The 19,580-nt window shown below is 36.7% G+C and overlaps 1 protein-coding gene across 1 annotated transcript in view; it reads right to left on the bottom strand.

Annotated features, from left to right (window-relative positions):
• ROBO2 (roundabout guidance receptor 2) overlaps nucleotides 1-19,580 on the bottom strand; it is a 651,843-nt gene that overhangs the window by 572,015 nt on the left and 60,248 nt on the right. Inside the window, exon 2 of the mRNA XM_052644742.1 lies at nucleotides 12,646-12,972. Within this exon, the coding sequence (XP_052500702.1) occupies nucleotides 12,646-12,972 (327 nt within the window). The remainder of the gene's footprint in view (nucleotides 1-12,645; nucleotides 12,973-19,580) is intronic.

Genomic DNA, 19,580 nt, shown 5'->3' with positions numbered 1-19,580 from the left:
AATATGGGAGACCTGAGTTCGATCCCTGGGTCAATAAGATATTCTGGAGAAGGAAATAGCAACCCACTCTCTCTTGCCTGGAAAATCCCATGGATGGAGGAGCCTGGTAGGCTACAGTCCATGGGGTCGCAAAGAGTTGGACATGACCGAGTGACTTCACTTCATTTGGTCAGTAGTGTTAAGTATATTAACATTGTTGAGCAATAGATCTCTTGGACTTTTTCATCATATACACCTGAAACTCTATACCTATTAAACAGCTCTAGTTTTAAATATCAGAATCCTCAGCAACTAGTTGAGTATGTAGAAGCTTAAAAGTACTATATAAAAATGTAGCAAATTAAATTTGCATCATCACTAGATCACAAACTCATTTCTTAAACTTCTGACAAATTTTCCTTTGAAATGCCATTTCCTATACTTCTGGTATCAACTTAACTCATCAAATTAATTCAGCCTTTCCCTTCCCATACCTTAATTTGAAGTAGATATCCTACCTTCACACTTTTCCATATTCTAATTCACCTTTACTGCCTTTAATATACCTTGCATATCTTACAAATAACATTCCCATATCAAAAAAAAAAAAAAAAAAAAGTTGAAGTCTCTCAGGTCCTCTAGTAAGGGACATGTAAGTTACTTAGTTTGGTTTTACTCAGTTGCTCACTCCTGTCTGACTCTCTGCAGCCCAGTGGATTATAGCCCACCAGGTTCCTCTACTGTGGAATTTTCCAGGCAAGAATACTAGAGTGGGTTGCCATGACATACTCCAGGAGATCATCTCAACCCAGGGACTGAACTTGCACCTCTTGTGTCTCCTGCATTGACAGGTGTATTCTTTACCACTGCACCACCTGGGAAGCCCCCGTCCAATTACTTCATGGCAAATAGAAGGGGAAAAAGTGGAAGAAGTCACAGATTTTACTTTCTTGGGCTCCAAAACCACTGCAGATGGTAACTGCAGCCATGAAATTAAAAGACGCTTGCTCCTTGAAAGGAAAGGTATGACAAACCTAGACAACATATTAAAAAGCAGAGACATCGCTTTGCCAACAAAGGTCTGTCTAGTCAAAGCTGTGGTTTTTACTGTAGTCATGTATGGATGTGAGAGTTGGACTATAAAGACAGCTGAGAGCTGAAGAATTGATGCTTTTGAATTGCAGTGCCGGAAAAGACTCCTGACAGTCCCTTGGACAGTAAGGAGATCAAACCAGTCAACCCTAAAGGAAATCAACCCTGAATATTTATTGGAAGAACTGATGCTAAAGCTGAAGTTCCAATACTCTGGCCACATCATGCGAAGAGCTGACTCATTACAAAAGACCCTGATGCTTGGAAAGGTTGAATGCAAGACGAGAAGGGCACATCAGAGAATGAGATAGTCAGATAGTATCAATAACGGAATGGACGTGAATTTGAGCAAACTGGGAGACACTGAAGGACAGAATAGCCTGATGTGCTGCAGTCCATGGGGTTGCAAAGAGCTGGACATGACTTAGCAATTGAACAACAACAACAAGAATTCTAGGCCCTACTTGAGATGCTACTCAGTGGACAATGACTTGAGTCAAATAGACTTTTCTTCCTGCCTATAACCTGGGATGACATGTTTGCTTGCAGCCTTTGGGAGGATCAACTTTTTAACAGGCTTAGTCTATCCAGTAAGTAACCATGGGTTATTCTGGGTGGCAGAATTTCTGCAAATGCAAAAAAAGCAAAATAAACATCAAACAAGTCTAGATTCTCAACATCTGTTTGTCATATAATCAAAGCATCTACCTCTCTTATAATCCTTGCTTGACTTCTCTGCAAGAGTCAAAGACATTATTGATGTCTAAGCAGTCCCAGAAAATTAGTGCTAGGGAACTTCAGAGAGTTCACAGAAATCCTAAACAGGGGCCCAATATTATTTTCCTAGGTTAATTCTTATAAAAACATACCCTAATGACAAAAATGTATGAGTACCCCCTAATTAAGAAAGAAGTGGTTGAAAATATTATTTTTATATGAAAATCTCCTAAGAGGGAAACCAGTTCTAATGATTTAGAATGGAAAAAATATGTTGATATTACAACTGAACCTCTCATCCTTTAGCAGTTAAGTCACAGGCTGTGACCAACTTCTTCAAAAAAAAAAAATTTCACCTGCTGCTTTTATTTCTGTACTTCTCTTAAGAGCTTAACATATATACTGAGTTATGCATGGAAAAAGTGCAACCTTCTTTATGTAATTATAGAAACCTTGTGGGAGCTGCTTCAGAATTGAATGATGTGTATATTATAATTATCAGAAACAAATTCAATCTAAAGAATAAAAATTGGAAACCTGTCATTCTGATGAAACACATATCTTGAGCAGAAAAGCATACAAGTTGCTGTAAAATAATTATGTTTCCTAACTACCATCTCAACCTATATACGTTTTCAGTAGAATCAACTTGAAATCGAAAAAATTGAAGGTTTATAGGTGGGAAACCCTCCAAACCTTAAATAGACAACTCTCGTGCATGTGTGCGTGCTAAGTCACTTCAGTCATGTCTGACTCTTGAGACCCTATGAACTATAGCCTGCCAGGCTCCTCTGTCCTTGGGATTCCCCAGGCAAGAATACTGGAGTAGGTTAGACATTTCTTACATTTACCTTAAAAAAAATTTATGAGATTGAAAACAAGACCTGGATTCAACAGATCTTTGTCTTAATATACCTTAGTATTACTATAAATATTTTTGACGGTCATTCTACAGATAGGATTAACATGTTTACAGAGCTCAGGATTAAATTGGTTTTGGAAATAATCTTTGGAAGAGGACATCGAAATTTCTCTTTTCTTTGTGTACTTTCTTGGAATCAGAATTAATTTAAGCTAATTTGAGTGAAAGGCAACTTGAGACTTGTAAAGGGAGAAGGGTTGAATACAATTAATTCAATCAACAGAAACCTGATATCAAAATAGAGCATTACACTCTCTGAGTAGTTCATAAGTTCAAACATATACTCCAGGCATAGAAATTTCACACCTTCATTTGTAAAGATTAAATAAGAGACCTTTATATCAAATAATTTGATGGAGAATTACAAAATTAAAAGCCACAAGACAAAACAGCCCAAATAACATAGATGTGTGCATGGCACATACCTGTATCTTCTAACATTATTCTCTAATACCAAAAAAATGCCATAACATTTGCTATTGTCTTTTGTTTCTAGTTAAAGACATTTTTTAGATTGATTTCCCTATGTCTATACATCCTTGCTTTATAATACTGTCAACTGAGTTTACAATTTTCTTTTAAAACAGCCTCTTGGACCAACACTGTGGATACAAGGCAGTATGAAATCTGTAGAGCACAAACAATATTTTGATTTTTATCATTATTTTTTCTTAATATGGTCTCTTACTAGAGTGATTACGCTTGCTATAAGATAAATGGCCTCTATTAATTTGCTAGGGTTGCCATCACAGAATACCATAGTGCCTGTGACTTAAAAGCAGAAATTTATTTTCTCAGAGTTCTGGAAGCTAAAAGCCTAAGATAAAGGTGTTGGCAGTTTGAGTTTCTTCTTCCTTGAAGACTGTGACCACCTTCTGATTGTGTTCTCATATGGTCTTCCCTCTGTGCACAGGCATCTTTGCTGTCTATGTGTCCAAACATCCTCTTCTTATAAGACCATCAGTTAGAACAGATTAGGAGCCACCCTAATTGCTATATTTTAGTTTATCTCTTTAAAGACCCAATCTCCCAACACAGTCATAATCTGAAGTATTAGAAGTTAGTGGAAATTAGAGCTTCAATATGTGAATTAGGGGGCCACTATTTAGTTCATAACATGGACCAAGTATGTTAAGGTATAAGTAGTTTTTGGTGGTTGTCTGTATACCCTCCCCACAAAATCTCCTCATTCTCTGTTGAAATCTGTAGGAATAGGGGCTTCCCTGGTGACTCTGACTGTGAAGAATCTGCCAGCAATGCAGGAGACCCAGGTTAGATCACTAGGTCAGAAAGATTCCCGTGGAGGAGGAAATGGCCATCAACTCCAGTATTCTTGCCTGGAGAATTTATGGACAGAGGAGCCTAATGGGCTACAGTCCATGGGGTTGCAAAGAGTCAGACACTACTGAGCAAGGAACTCATATGAATAAAGTGATCATGAAAAAGCCAGTGGCTCCTCTATTGGTCTTGGTCAAGATCTATGAAAATCAGTTTCACTTGACTAGTTGCTTCCTATACATTTAAATAGAAAGGTTTGCTTGTTTCAGTAAAGTTGTGTCATGAGAACAGTACATTGGTTTCCTATTCCTGGAATTAATCAACTTTTATTGCAATTACCATTAATTTCTTATTCTAAACCTTCCTAGCAAATTAAAAAACATAGACTTTTATGATTTTTTGAAGGAAAAGTAACATGGGAACAGGAAAGGTTATGTCAGTTATTCTTAGGAAAGATAATGTCATCTCCTGAGAAGCCAGAATATTCTCCTCTTTCATGACAAATAAAAAAGTGGGAGAAAGTGAAGTAAGATTCAAACAGCAAGATTATTCAGCTTAACTGGAGCCAAGATCAACATGGTCTGGTAAGAAGTTTCACAAAGGGAAGTAATTTCAGAATTTATTTCATCAAATCATACCTACTTGAATTAAATAACTAGGTCAAAGACCTAGTTCATGACCACCCAGTGACTTCACATAATTAATTAGTTTATATTTTAATTAATTAAATCATATATTAAAATATGGACATGTACCACAAGGAAGTATAACATGCCAGCCAGTCAATAATATTTCATCAAATACTGACAATGTTTTAGAGCTATGCTTTATACAAAGAGGGGCGTTAGGTACACTGAATTCAATAACACTACTAAATATTGTTTTACCTACACTTAAAAGTTACATATAAGTCTTCAAAAAGTTAAGTTACCATATGACTAACCAATTCCACTCTTAGCTATACACTCAAGAGAATCCCCAAATGAAACCATACGTCACACAAAAACTTGAAGAATATTCATAGAAGCATTATTCATAATTGACAAAAAGTGGAAACCCAAATTCCCATCAATGTATGAGTGAATGGAAAAATGTGGTATATTCACACAATAGGATATTATTCAACAATATAAAGAAATAAAGTACTGATATATCCTACAACAAAGATGATCATTGAAAACATTATATTAAGGAAAAGAAGCTAATCAAAAAAGACCATATACTGTGTGATTTCATTGATATAACATGCACAGAGCAGGCAAACATATAGAGTCAGATAATACATCAGTGTTTACTTAGGAATACTGCAGAAGGGATCCAGAAGAATGAGAATTGGCTGCTAATGGGTATAGAATTTTCTTTAGAAGTGACAAAAATGTTCAAATTAGATTGTGGTATTGGTTGCCCAACCCAGTGAATACACTAAAATAAAACATTAAATTGTATATTGTAAATGGTCAAATAATATGTGAACTGGCAGTAGAGCATGAGATGGTTAGATAGAATCACTGACTCAATGGACATGAATCTGAGCAAACTTGGGGAGACAGTGAAGGACAGGAAGCCTAGCACGCTGCAGTCCATGGGGTCGCAAAGAGTCAAAATGAGTTAGTGACTGAACAACAACATATCTCAATAAAATATTACTTTTTCAAAAAAGTTCTCCATGGCTCAGCCTTTTCTCAATTTATCTCATGTGTTTTTGGAACATAGAGGTATTTTGCCTGGATAACATTCATTTATAGCTAAAAGTAAAGAAAAGAAAAACAAAAACAAAAATTACATATCTATTAGGAAATATCAATGAAGCAATTCACCTTGTGTTCATTTTTAATGCCACCTGCGACTCCTGTTACTAAAGTCAGTCTACTTCTATAACCTTTCTTTCTTGTACAGATAAAACATCAATTTAGTTTGGGATTTAAAGCAAACAGGATCATTATGTTTGTAGAGTGTTCCACAGCTCTGTTCTTCTAGCAATCTGTGACTGATAAATAATGCAAGACCTTTTCCTTCTCTACATGACTTTCTTGAGACATGAGTCTTCATACATGGAAACAAAAAATGGAAAGAAAAAAAGAAAAAAAATGAAAGAAGAGAATAAATCACCCCACAGTCATGGAATTCCATCTATTTCTAGCTCCCCAATTGAATTATGAGAGGACATCTGTTCTCTTTTGTAGATGCATCAAAAGCCAAATGTCAAATATTTAGCTTTTTTTTAAAAATTTTATCAAAGTAAAGGTAAATCGTAGCTAATCTGAAAAGTTGTTGTGTTATAGTTTTGCTTTATAAGGGGAAGGAGAAAAAAAAAAGGATCAGTTTCTAAGTGACCCCTGACCTTTGAACCACAACCTTCTTGCCACTAAAGCGTTCAGCACCTCATTTAATCTCCCCTCTCTGCACTGGCTCAGTGCAAAGAAAAGGAAACGGAAAAAATAATCTGGGGACTTCATCAATTTTTCATGAATTTTCATTTAGGCCAGAACCCCGTCTTACCCTGGTCGATAGATCAAGCTGCTGTCATATATTTACCACCTGGGGCTACAGCTGCCATCTCTAGGGGCTGCTACTGACTCAGCCTGCATCAGAGTCAGCCTCAATCTGTGTGAGGACCCTGCGTGCTCCTTCTGCTCCAAACACAGAGAGCATCAGAGTTCAAACTGAAACTCTATCTGAACCAGTTACGCCTCAGCTCTCTTGGTGGTCCCATCGGAAAACTATGTATTAAATTCTTCGGTCCCAGTGCCTTGCTTGTAGACCCTGCAATTCTGTTTTCTAAATATGTAGAAATCACTTTTTTTTTTTCTTGGCTAAAAACCTTCTTTGAGTTCCAGTGATTTAAAAAGTACTTTCTGGCTTTTTTTTTCCCCCAAAGCAAGAAGATAAAAGAACAAATACGAGCAAAGTGATTCAAATCTCCACTGCAATGATAAGTTCTAAATAGCTTTTTCCTGCATTATATTGTTCCCTTTCATAAACTGAACTATGTATTTAAGAAAAAAACAAGAGAGAATAAATATAGTACGATAAAAAAAAAATAGGCTAACTTCCATACAATCAGTTAAGATGGATGGTTATCAATAGAACTGCACACTTCATATGACAACAGGAAGCAAGACTGTTGAAATTGGAAATGAAAATCAAGATGAAGCAGAGACAAAAATTCCAGATTTTTTATCAATAATCATTTCACGATAAAATTTAGAAGTTTGTTTGCTACTTATCCATATATTCTTAAGCACTATTATATACACTTAAATCCAGAGAAGGCAATGGCAGCCCACTCCAGTACTCTTGCCTGGAAAACCCCATGGGCGGAGGAGCCTGGAAGGCTGCAGTCCATGGGGTCACGAAGAGTGACTTCACTTTCACTTTTCGCTTTCATGCATTGGAGAAGGAAATGGCAACCCACTCCAGTGTTCTTGCCTGGAGAAGCCCAGGAACGGTGGAGCCTGGTGGGCTGCCATCTATGGCATCGCACAGGGTCGGATATGACTGAAGCAACTTAGCAGCATACACTTAAATCAATTCTCCACTGATTGTGACCCTCTCCCCAGCCCCCACCCCATCAAGAGGACATTTGACAGAACCTGGAGAAAGATTTTGTTGTCATGACTTGGGGTGCTGTTGTTTAGTCACTAGGTTGTGTCTTAACTCTTTTGCAACGACTGTAGCCTGCCACGCTGCTCTGTCCATGGGATTTCCCAGGAAGAACACTAGAGTGGGTCACCAGTTCCTTTTCCAGGGGAACTTCCCAGGGATTGAATTCATGTCTCCTGCATTGACAGGTGGATTCTTTACTACTGAGCACCAGGGAAGCTCACAACTTGGACTGCAGGGGTCCTACTGGCAACTCTTCAGTAAAGTCCAGAGATGTGCTACACATTCTATGATGCACAGCAGAGCCCCTACAGCAGGGAATGACCCCATCACAAATGGTAATAGTGCAGAAGCTGGAATACCCTGCTGTGGTTCCTCATACCCAATTCAGAGCTGAATTCTTGAAAGAACAGGTACTTGTTATAAGCCACTCCAACTTCACCACCTACTCATTCTTCAGCTGCTGTACTTTCTTTCCATCCCTGGAGCCCACAGGTACTTTTAATTAGACTACCCTGTGGCATTTGCATTGCTAAATACTTCTCTTTCTTAAAATCACCTGCTTATTTTTCTTGTCACTCCATTTCTCATATTCTATCACCTCAATACCTTCTCTGAGCCTCCTGCACTAGAATCCTTTCCTTTGCCTGCCATTAAATGTTAGGGCTCCAAACAATGAAAGTGATCTCAGCTTGCCTGGGTATTCACATCCACATCTATCTACCTCCATGGCTTCAACTTCCATCTGGGAAAGACCTCTCAATTTCAGGAGCTCTTTTCTTAATGGAACATGGCATATTTTTACCTTGCTGTTATTTCACTGGTATGTCAAACAATGCAACCACACTGACTGCACTCTTCTATTCCCACTAGCTCTATTTCTCCTGTATCTGCCATCCCTTTCTATGGTAGGTGTCATAATATACCTAGTCACTCCACCAAAAACATCTGGGAATTACCTTTATCTCCCAGTTCACTTCAGTTCAGTCACTCAGTCGTGTCCGACTCTTTGCGACCCCATGAATTGCAGCACACCGGGCCTCCCTGTCCATCACCAACTCCCAGAGTTCACTCAAACTCATATCCATCAAGTCGGTGATGCCATCCAGCCATCTCATCCTCTGCCATCCCCTTCTCCTCCTGCCCCTAATCCCTCCCAGCATCAGAGTCTTTTCCAATGAGTCAACACTTCACATGAGGTGGCCAAAGTACTGGAGTTTCAGCTTTAGCATCATTCCCTCCAAAGAAATGCCAGGGCTGATCTCCTTCAGAATGGACTGGTTGGATCTCCTTGCAGTCCAAGGGACTCTCAAGAGTCTTCTCCAACACCACAGCTCAAAAGCATCAACTCTTCGGCGCTCAGCCTTCTTCACAGTCCAACTCTCACATCCATACGTGACCACAGGAAAAACCATAGCCCTGACCAAACCAACCACAAACTGATACAGTTTGTAAGTATGATTCAAACTATTTCCTTCCTACAATCCTCACTGTTTCGTACAATTTAAAATCTACCATATACTTTTCCCTGAATGATTTTATAGCTTCCAACTCTACTTTGATTTCAATCTTCATCACTTTAACCTAATCTTCAATTTTCTAACATTCTCCTTTGACGTAGCAAAAAGTCTAGATTTTATGATTTACCACATGACTATCTAACTCATGCTGCCCATCAACCTCATATCAAGCTACCTTCAGTTCTCCAAATACATAGTGGATTCAGGCTTCCATTCTTTCCTTTAATAGACTTATGAACAGATGTGCCATAATTGAGCAATTATGCTGTATCCTAAAATATGAAGGCCAGACATTTATATGACCCATGGTGGCTCCCATCATTTTATAAAAATATACCTTGGTTATCAATAGTACTGACAGATCACAATGCTTTGACCTAGATTTCCATATTAACACATTTTATGAAACACACAAGGAAAGGAAGAATACTGATGAGCTAATGTGAAAAGGATCAGCAGCATATAAATGGATATTATTTGATCTCGTGTTGCCTCAAATGGCATGAACTGTTGACAGGGCATTAGAAGAAAGAATTTTATTCACTAGCTGAATCCAATTTAGAACCCGTCTTGTTCTCCTCTCTAAGTCAGAAGCATTTGTTAGCATTCCTCAAAGCTTACTGATTTAAAAAATAAAGAAAAATGCTACTTCCACATTACATGAAAAAAAAAAAATCATGGTTTCAAATTTTCCTTCTCAAACAGTTTGAATCATTATTAATGACACAACTAGGAAAGAGAAATCCTTTCAGTTAAATAAAAGTTCAAGGTGCATGTGTGTTAGAAGCAATTTTAAGAGAGATAAGGCTCAGAAAATAAAATAAGTTTATAGCTGTCCAACAGAAAAGTGACTGGTTGATTTATATAAAATTTAATATTAAGAAGAAAGTTAAGGGTTAAAAATAGAGTTATTTGCTTAAAATAAATAAGTTAACAGGATATATATTACAACATAGGGATTATAGCCCATAATTTATAACAACTGTAAGTGAAATTTAACCTTTAAAAATTGTAAATCACTATGTTGTACACCTGAAATGGCGATAATATTGCCCATCAACTATACTTCAATTTAAAAAGTAAAAAGCATTATTTGCTAGTGAGTAGACAAAATAAAACTTTTAATTAAAACTTCTTTATTTTTTAATATAAAATGAGCCAGATTTCATTTGATTGTTTTTCCAAATATGGCATAATTATCTAAAACTGAAAATTAGAACAAACATGCTCTATCCTGAATTCCCCATTAAGTTATGGTCTGAGTCTTGGTCATCCAGCCATCAGGGGTTTCATTCTATTTCTAAAAGGAAAAAAATAATGCCTGTTACATTTACTATAAAGGGATCCCGTGGGGGAAAAAGTCAATAGAATTGACATTGAAATATTTTGATGTTTCAGAAATAAGATAATTCAAAACAAAAATAGGCAGTTTGGAATATTTGCTTTCTTGAGGTCTTGGGTGTACATATCTCACTAAACTGCATTTAAACTAATTGCTTTTAAAATAAAGTTATAAAAATGAAATTACTTAGCTTTTTGTTGTTGTTGTTTTATTAGCTAAGTCATGTCTGACTCTTTTGCAATGGTCTATAACCCGCCAGGGGATTTCACAGGCAAGAATACAGGAGTGGGTTGCCATTTCCTTCTCCTGGGGATCTCCCCGATCCAGGGATCTAACCTAATCTGGTACAAAATGGCATTGCTAGCAAAAGTTCTAATGCTTATATCTCAAAGTACTTCACAGAATAAATTAGGGTTTTCGAATTCGTGTAGTGTTTTCTTGTTGGACTTACACATTTCAAGCACGGAGCAGGGTCCAGATTTCCTAGTACAAACCATAAATCTAGATACTGGATGCTTAACAGCAAAAACTTTCATTGAGATGGCTAAGTAAGAAATTGTATGATTTTTTTTTTACTAAAAGATGCTTTCATACATAAACATAATGATATATTGTTGAGTATTTCAATACATATATATACAAGTTTTATAATCATGTGATACCATATAGCCTGTGAGTATAGTATCAGTTAACTGTATACATGAGACCATGAAATATTATATCCAGGACTCCCACTTCAGCTATGTAAAGAAAAAAAAAAAAGACTCAAGCCTTCTGAAATATTTCAGTTATCTTATCTATGAACACCTACTGGTACATGCAAGAAGTTGAAAAGCACAACTTTTTTTAAAACTCAATTACTGCCATCTTCTTCACAAATAATTCTTGATAAAATATTTCTTCAAAATAGAGAATACCAAAATTATATGATGCTGTTTAAATTGTGACACCAAATCCTCATGTATAAACCAGAAAACAAATCTAATATATTCTGAAATTTGTTCTGGAAAACCATTCAAAAAATAAAGGTATGCAGTCAATGGTCAAATAGATGCAAAGTCTTGATATATTGATTTACTAGTGCTATTTGGGCTACATGATTAATAAATAAATATAATATTAAGTGTCAAAGGCAGGACAAATCATTAGCTATTACTGATTATAAAATCTGAGCAAGATCTTCCAGTATATGAACATTTTGACTATAAACAGAAATCACTTCTCTTCTCTAGTGCATTTTTTTATAAAAAAAATATATAATTGCTTTTGTTAGTATATTTTCCCCTACGTGCCTTGGGTAATGATCTCTGAATTTACCCTGGAAGCAAAAGAGTTAATATAAACTAAAGAGTATATTCATTTTAAAGCTGCCCAATAAAAATTAGATATAAAAAAATAATATGTATAAATATATTAAATAGGTACATATAAACAGAACAGAAATAGGTACAATAATGAATTTATGCCTTATATTTGATGCCATGTTACACATAAACTCTTTATTTTAACATTGCCAATCATAATACTTGATTAGATTTCTCATTAAAAATTCAAATTTAAAATATGATCAGCATCATGGCCACCTTGCTTTAATATAATAATATAATACCCACACTCTTTCAATATATTCAGTTTAGTCACTCAGTCGTGTCCGACTCTTTGTGACCTCATGAATCTCAGCATGTCAGGCCTCCCTGTCCATCACCAACTCCCGGAGTTCACTCAGACTCACGTCCATCGAGTCAGTGATGCCACCCAGCCATCTCATCCTCTGTTGTCCCCTTCTCCTCCTGCCCTCAATCCCTCCCAGCATGAGAGTCTTTTCCAATGAGTCAACTCTTCACACGAGGTGGCCAAAGTACTGGAGTTTCAGCTTTAGCATCATTCCTTCCAAAGAAATCCCAGGGCTGATCTCCTTCAATATATTAGGATGGCCAAAAATTTGTTGAGGTTTCTGTATGCTATAATGGAAAAATCCAAACAAACTTTTTGGCCAGCTCAATAAATAATTCTATTGCAACACCTTGGCTATACATTATTTTGATGAGCTTTCTCTGGAGAAGGTACAGTAAAAATTAGTCCAAGTGTTAACTTCTATTCTTTAGGTATTAAGCACCCATGGGAATAAATCAAAGCTTAGTAAAAATAAGTCAAAGTGCCTGCCATTTATGAGATTCATTAAGTTTACTTACATGCCACTTCCAGAGATGCATTTCGACTCACTGCTTCACCGAGATAGTTCCTTGCAACACACACATAGCTTCCTTCATCCGGTTTACTTCTGCGCCCATGCACAATGCGCAAGAAGAATAAGGATCCGCTGGGCAGAAGCATCCTATGCGACCGGGGATCATCCTTGTCAGTCTCCACCCGCTCACCATCCTTGTACCACTCAATGGTGGGCGTTGGCCGGCCCTCGGCCTTACAGTTCAAAGTGGTGGGCTCTCCCTTAGAGACAATGACATCGGAAGGGTGCTCCACGATCCTTGGGGGAAAGTCTTCCTGGCGAAGACGAGATCCTACAAAACGTGACAAAACGAAGCCAAGCTTTAATATTTCCGTATCTATAGCTTTTGTTTCACTTGGGTTCATATGGATGAAGGTAAACAATTCAATGGTTCAAAATGCACTTACTACCATTTTATTTACGTCTCAGTCTTTTGTTCTTTATGCATCTCGTAAGTCACCCCAAGGTCCTTGTGGAACAAGACCATAGAGCAATAAATTAATATTTCAATTCTAATGAGTTAGGTTTAATATGTTCCATGAGTCATTTCAAACAAAAGTAAAGACAGCATGAAATTTTCTTTTGGAACCAGTAAAATGGACAGGATACTAAGATGAGTCAGGTTAATTTCCTGGACTCAAAGGGCTTACTATTTACTGAAGGAGAAAGTCAAGTGGGCAAGTACCTAGAATACACACATACAAACCATTATCACGCTGGCACTGTGCTATCAAAACTAACACAATAAAAGACTGGAACATTATATACAAACAGTAACTAACTGCATTCAAGAGATGAGGAAGAAGTTTAACAACATCAATTGCCCACAACTGTGGAAGAAGCAAGCAGTAGAGCCAGGATTTGACCCTAGGTATCTCTGACTGAGGAACTCAAGTTAAATCACTATGCTGAAAGAAGTGTTGCATGGCAGTCCAAGAAATGCATTATAGGAAAAGATCTGGAAAAGTAATCTCAACTTTAACTAGAGCATAGTAAGAGGTTTCCCCCAAAAAAGGTAGCATTTAAATTGGGTTGTAAAGACAACCCACAAGATGGGAGAAAATATGTACAAATGAAGCAACTGACAAGGTATTAATCTCCACAATATACAAACAGTTCAAATAGTTCACTATGAAAAAACAATTGTGACCCTATGGACTGTAGCCCACCAAGCTCCTCCATCCATGGGATCTTCCAGGCAAGAACACTGGAGTGGGTTGCCATTTCCTTCTCCAAAAAAATGGGCAGAAGCCCTACACAGACATTTTTCCAAAGAAGATATACATATAGCCAATAAATTTTTCCAAAGAAGACATACAGATGGCAAATACATAGATGAAAATCTCCTCAACATCACTATTTATTAGAGAAATGCAAATCAAGATTACAATGAGATATCACCTCACATCAATCAAAATGGCCATCATCAAAATATCTACAAATGATAAATGCTGAAGTGGGTGTGGAGAAAAGGGAAACCTCTTACACAGATGGTGGGAATGTAAACTGACAGAGCCACTATGGAGAAGTATAAAAGTTCCTCCAAAACTAAAAGCAGAACTACCATTTGACCCAGCAATCCCATGCTTAGACATATACCCAGAGAAAACATTAATTTAAAAATATCCATGCACCTCAATGTTCATTCCAACACTATGTACAACAGCCAGGACACGGAAGCAACCTAAATGTCCATCAGCAGAGGAATGGATAAAGAAGATATGGTACACATATACAAAGGAATATTACTCGGTCATAAAAAAGAATGAAACTGTGTCACTGGCAGAGAAGTGGATGGACCTAAAGACTGTCATACAGAGTGAAGTAAGTCAGAAAGAGAAAGACAAATATCACATATTAACACATATATGTGGAATCTAGAAAAATGGTACAGATGCTCTTATTTGAAAAGCAGAAGGAGAGGCAAAGATGTACAAAACAAACACATGAATATCAAGAGGGAAAGAGCGGGGCTGAACTGGGAGATTGGAATTGACATAAATACACTACTATGAATAAAACAGATTACTAACAAGAACCTTCTGTATAGCATAGCAAACTCTAATCTGTGAAAGGAAATCCAAAAAAGAGGGGATATATGTGTATGCAAATATGACTCACTTTGCTGTAGAGCAGAAACTGACATACCAGTGTAAAGCAACTATACTCCAATAAAAATACTAAAAATAAAAAGTAAATTGGGTTGTGAAGAATGAAAGTAGTATGTCAACAGAAGGAGAAAAACATTCACACCGAAGAAACAGCATGAGCAAAAGGACACAGAAATGACAGTACATGCATAATATATTTCATAATCAGAGAGAAAGTTAACGTGGAAGGTGAGGGTGAAAGGCAGTCACATGGCCAAAGACAAGAGGGCTTAAAATAACATGATATGGAATGTGACTTTTATTCTATATGGCTCACTGATTTCGAGGAGGCAGTGACATGACCAACTGTGTATTAGAAAGATTCTTTAATTACAGAGGCAAAAAGACAGGTGAGAGTTACCTCAATATCCTAGAGAACAGTAAAAAAGAACCTGCCATTTAGAAACAACACTTAATGTAGAAAAAAGGAGGAAAATATAAGGTACATCATAAAACAAACACTTCACAGAATTTGGTATTCCACATGGTAAGAAAGAGTGACAGGCACCAATATCCTTCCTTTGACTACAGTGAAAGCACGGCCATTAAAAGTTAGAAGAAATACAAAGAGAAGGACCCATTTGGCATTTTAAGATGAAAATTTTGCATAATGTATTGTTTTGAATATTTTAATTTATAAAGTGTCAAAAGTCATTATTTGTGGAAAGTTGCTACCAGCTGCTATACCACCAGCTGCGGCGAATAATTCTAAAGGAAATGCTAAGACAAATCTGTCTGGAGATGTAATGATCATCTAGATATGAGCTTTTAAAAGTTAGTTCTTACAATGTTCAAACCACTCATCTAATATTAGCATATTTCTTCTCAATAAACAAAAGTAATATTTACTCATCAATGTTATTCCAGTTAACTTTCAATATTAATTTGAAATTTGTATTTTAATTTAATAAAGGGAATTTAATTTGGTAGTGAACGAACCTTTCCTTTTCTGAACAGGATTAACTTTCAAAGCTTGCCGATTACCATTTGTTATCTCATCAGATTCTAGAAGGAACTTACACAGTACAACTGCTGCTGCTGCTGCTAAGTCGCTTCAGTCATGTCCGACTCTGTGCGACCCCAGAGACAGCAGCCCACCAGGCTCCCCTGTCCCTGGGATTCTCCAGGCAAGAACACTGGAGTGGGTACAACTACTAGGTATTTAAAGTAAGAGTAATTTACAGTGCACAGGACAAAATTTTAAAAAAAAAAAAAAAAAGGGAACAACAGAGAGACTCAAAGCATTTAAAAATGGACAGGGAATCATCCTGAATCACGATAATAAAGAAGGTTATATACTATTCGCATTAAGGCCCTAACGGCTTGCCAGGTGGTGCTAGTGGTAAAGAACCAGCCTGCCAATTGCAAGAGAACCTGCGTCTCCATGTTTTAGACTGCTAATTTACTACATCTCATAGTTCACTGCCTTATTAGGTAGTTGGCATGGATAAGGTCTGAATGGGACTTGAAATACACTAACACATTAAATAAAATAGAAGATAATAGACTAATAAGAGAACTAGAGGCAAAACATCTAAGGAACTTAGCAGTAGAATTTAGAATCCAGCATGCCCAGTAAGCTCTCAGAGGATTTTACTCACTTATTACTGTAACATATATAAACTATTCTAGGGCTGTCACATTTAGGTATTATTCTAGTAACTTTACTGCTATAAAAAATTAAAAACTAAATGTAAGGGTTGAAATTATCAAACAATGGAAAGAAATTATAGGAGAAATTTTTTATGACTTGAGTTTGTCAAAACCTTCATGAATATGACACCAAAATCGTATGAAACAAAAATATCTGTCCTTAAAAAAATGATTTGAAAAAGGAAAAACAACCCACAGAATCAAAAATTTGCAAATCATATATCTGATAGAAGACGTATCTAGAATATATAAAGAGCTCTTACAACTCAATAAAAGTGTAAATAACCAAATTTTTAAGTGGACAAAGGATTTGAAAAGATATTCATCCCAAAATACAGACAAAAGGCCAATAAGCACATGAAAAGATGCTCAACATCGTATGTGTGAAATGCAAGTCAAAACCGTGAGATACACTTCACATTCACTAGGATGGCAATAATCCAAAAAATGTAAAATGAAAAGCACTGTCTGGAATGTTGAAAAATTCAGTGTCTCATATATTGCTGGTGGGAATGCAAAATGGTTCAGCAACTTTGAAAAACTATCCAGAGTTCCTCAAAAAGTTTTGGAATTAACATATGACCCAGCAATGCCACTGCCTGGCACATAATCCAAGAGAAATGAAATCTTATGTCCACACAAAAACCTGTATATGAATGTACTGGAACACTCATAGCATCATTATTCATAATATTTTTTTTTTTTTTTTAGTGGAAAGAACCCAAATGTCCCTTAAAAGATGAGTGGATAAATAAATGTTACATATCAACATAATGGAATGTTATTCAACAGTAAAAATGATTGAACTGATAAATGTTGATAAACACTTTAACATAAGTGAACCCTGAAAATATTATGCTAAGTGAAGGAAGCTAGTCACAAAATGATTCCACTTACAAAAATGCCCAGAATAGTTAAATTCGTAGAAACAAAAAGGTTTGTGGTTATCTAGGATAAGAAATAGGGGCAAGAGGTGAAGGGGGACTGGAGAATCTTTGGGGAGTGATGAAAATATTCTAAAATTGATAATGGTGATGGTTGGAAAGCTCCATGAAAATAGTAAAAACTATTATATGCTTTAAATGAGTAAAATATGTATGGATAGTATCTCAATAAAGTAGTTCTTAAAAGTCATATATAAAGGCACTGTGGAACATTTAATACAAGGCATTGTAACAATTCAGGTTCACTCTGGCCAACAATTGGGTTATTTTCCTCATTTACAGTTTTATGTTTTAAATGTAATCACCAGGCCAGCAATAACCAATAGGGCATAAAATAAAAGTAAAAGGTCTTACAAGTCAGATAGGTGATGGATAGACTTGTAAGGAGGTAGATAGGTAAGTAGACAGAATTGGAAATATGCAAACACGTTGTTGTGGTTTAGTTACTCAGTTGAGACCTGATTCTTTTGCGACCCCATGGCCTGTAGCCCAGCAGGCTCCTCTCTCCATGGGATTCCCCAGGCAAGAATACTGTGGATTGCATTTCCTTCTCCAGGATATCTTCCCAACCCAAAGATCTAAACCTGCATTTCCTGCATTGTCAGACTTCTTACCACTGAGCAACCGGGGAAGCCCATGCAAAAACACAGTTTCAATGTAAATTTTAAGATGTTATTAAAATTGAGGGAATTAATTTTGAACTCTCTTAAATTCAGACATTACACAACTATAGAAGTCACCTGTAAGATGAATAAGCCTTAGATAGGTCTGTGAATTCTTTTGAAATTGTGCATAAAAACGGGCATTTTTTTGTGAGCAGGAGGGAGAGGTGGCTAGTGGGACAACAGCATTCAATAAATTTTCAGAGGGGTCTGAGGCTTTAAAAGTACGAAGAATCACTAAAATACTATGACCAAAACAAGCCCATTATTTGTTTAAAATACGAAAACAAAAATTGCTGAGTTGTCAGCTAGTCACTGGGGATTAAAAACTGAACAGCAGAGGGGGCTGTTCATTACATGAAATGCTATTAGCCTCTAAAGGTTTGCTATCCAAGGGGACATCAGAAACAGGATCCCCAGCCTACCCCAGACCCAGAGCATCAGAATCTACATTTTAAAGATTCCCTGGCAATGCATATGTGCATTAAAGTTTGAGAAGCACTGCTCTAAACAGTTTTCATATGGTCTTCAGCTATGGATCGTTTAACATGTTTTACCTGTTGCTTAAAAAAAAAAAAGTGGAGGAGGAACAAAGGAAAAAGCAAAAGGTGAAGGAAGAAAGAGACCATGTATTATCTACAAAGCTTGAAATATTGCGATCTGATTTTCTGCAGAAAAAGCTTACCAATCCTGCTCTAGAGCACCTGTTTACTAATTTCCAATAATAATTTTAGTTTATTTTTTATACTGGACCATAGAACTTTTTTCTCCAGATTTCACATGAAAAAATATATACTTCAACAGAGGAAAAAAACACTTTGCTCATATCATGGGAAATATTCAGGATCTCTACTGGTCAGGCAGCTAAGCACTATATCAGAATCACTATCTGCAATTCTAACTTTGCTTGCAGTTAACAGCAAGTCTGAACATCATTTTAGATCTCAGTTATGGATTGTGCAATAAAATAGCCAAGTTTTAATTTCTATTCAACGGTTCTTAACTATTATAAAGACATAGAAAATGAGTCACAGGGCACTATAGGTGAATGTTCGAATGTTTATTTTTACTGTATAAGCAAGCAAGCTATACAACAGGGACTTGTCCATAACTGAATAGCTGGTAGAGGCAGAATTAGAACTCCAGGCCTTTCATCTAAAATGTATTAGCCTTTTGAAAATGCTGAAGTTTAAGTGAAGCATGCACCTGACAATGTGACTAATTGCGAAACCCCTTCTAAAACTCATTTTAATAAAATGAGTCAAATAAATAACTCTAGTGGCAATATAAGGACTTCCCAGGTGGTGCAGTGGTAAAAAATCCACCTACCAATGCAGAAAATATGGGTTCAATTCCTGGGTTGGGAAGATCCCCTGGAGAAGGAAATGGCAACCCATTCCAGTGTTCTTGCCTGGGAAACTCCATGGAAGGAGGAGCCTGGTGGGCTGCAGTCCATGGGGTTGCAAAGAGTCCAACACAACTGAGCATACA

The sequence above is a fragment of the Budorcas taxicolor genome, chromosome 1 (genome assembly GCF_023091745.1).
Source record: "Budorcas taxicolor isolate Tak-1 chromosome 1, Takin1.1, whole genome shotgun sequence".
In the NCBI taxonomy this organism is placed as follows: domain Eukaryota; kingdom Metazoa; phylum Chordata; class Mammalia; order Artiodactyla; family Bovidae; genus Budorcas; species Budorcas taxicolor.
This window is presented reverse-complemented; position numbering and strand designations above follow the sequence as displayed.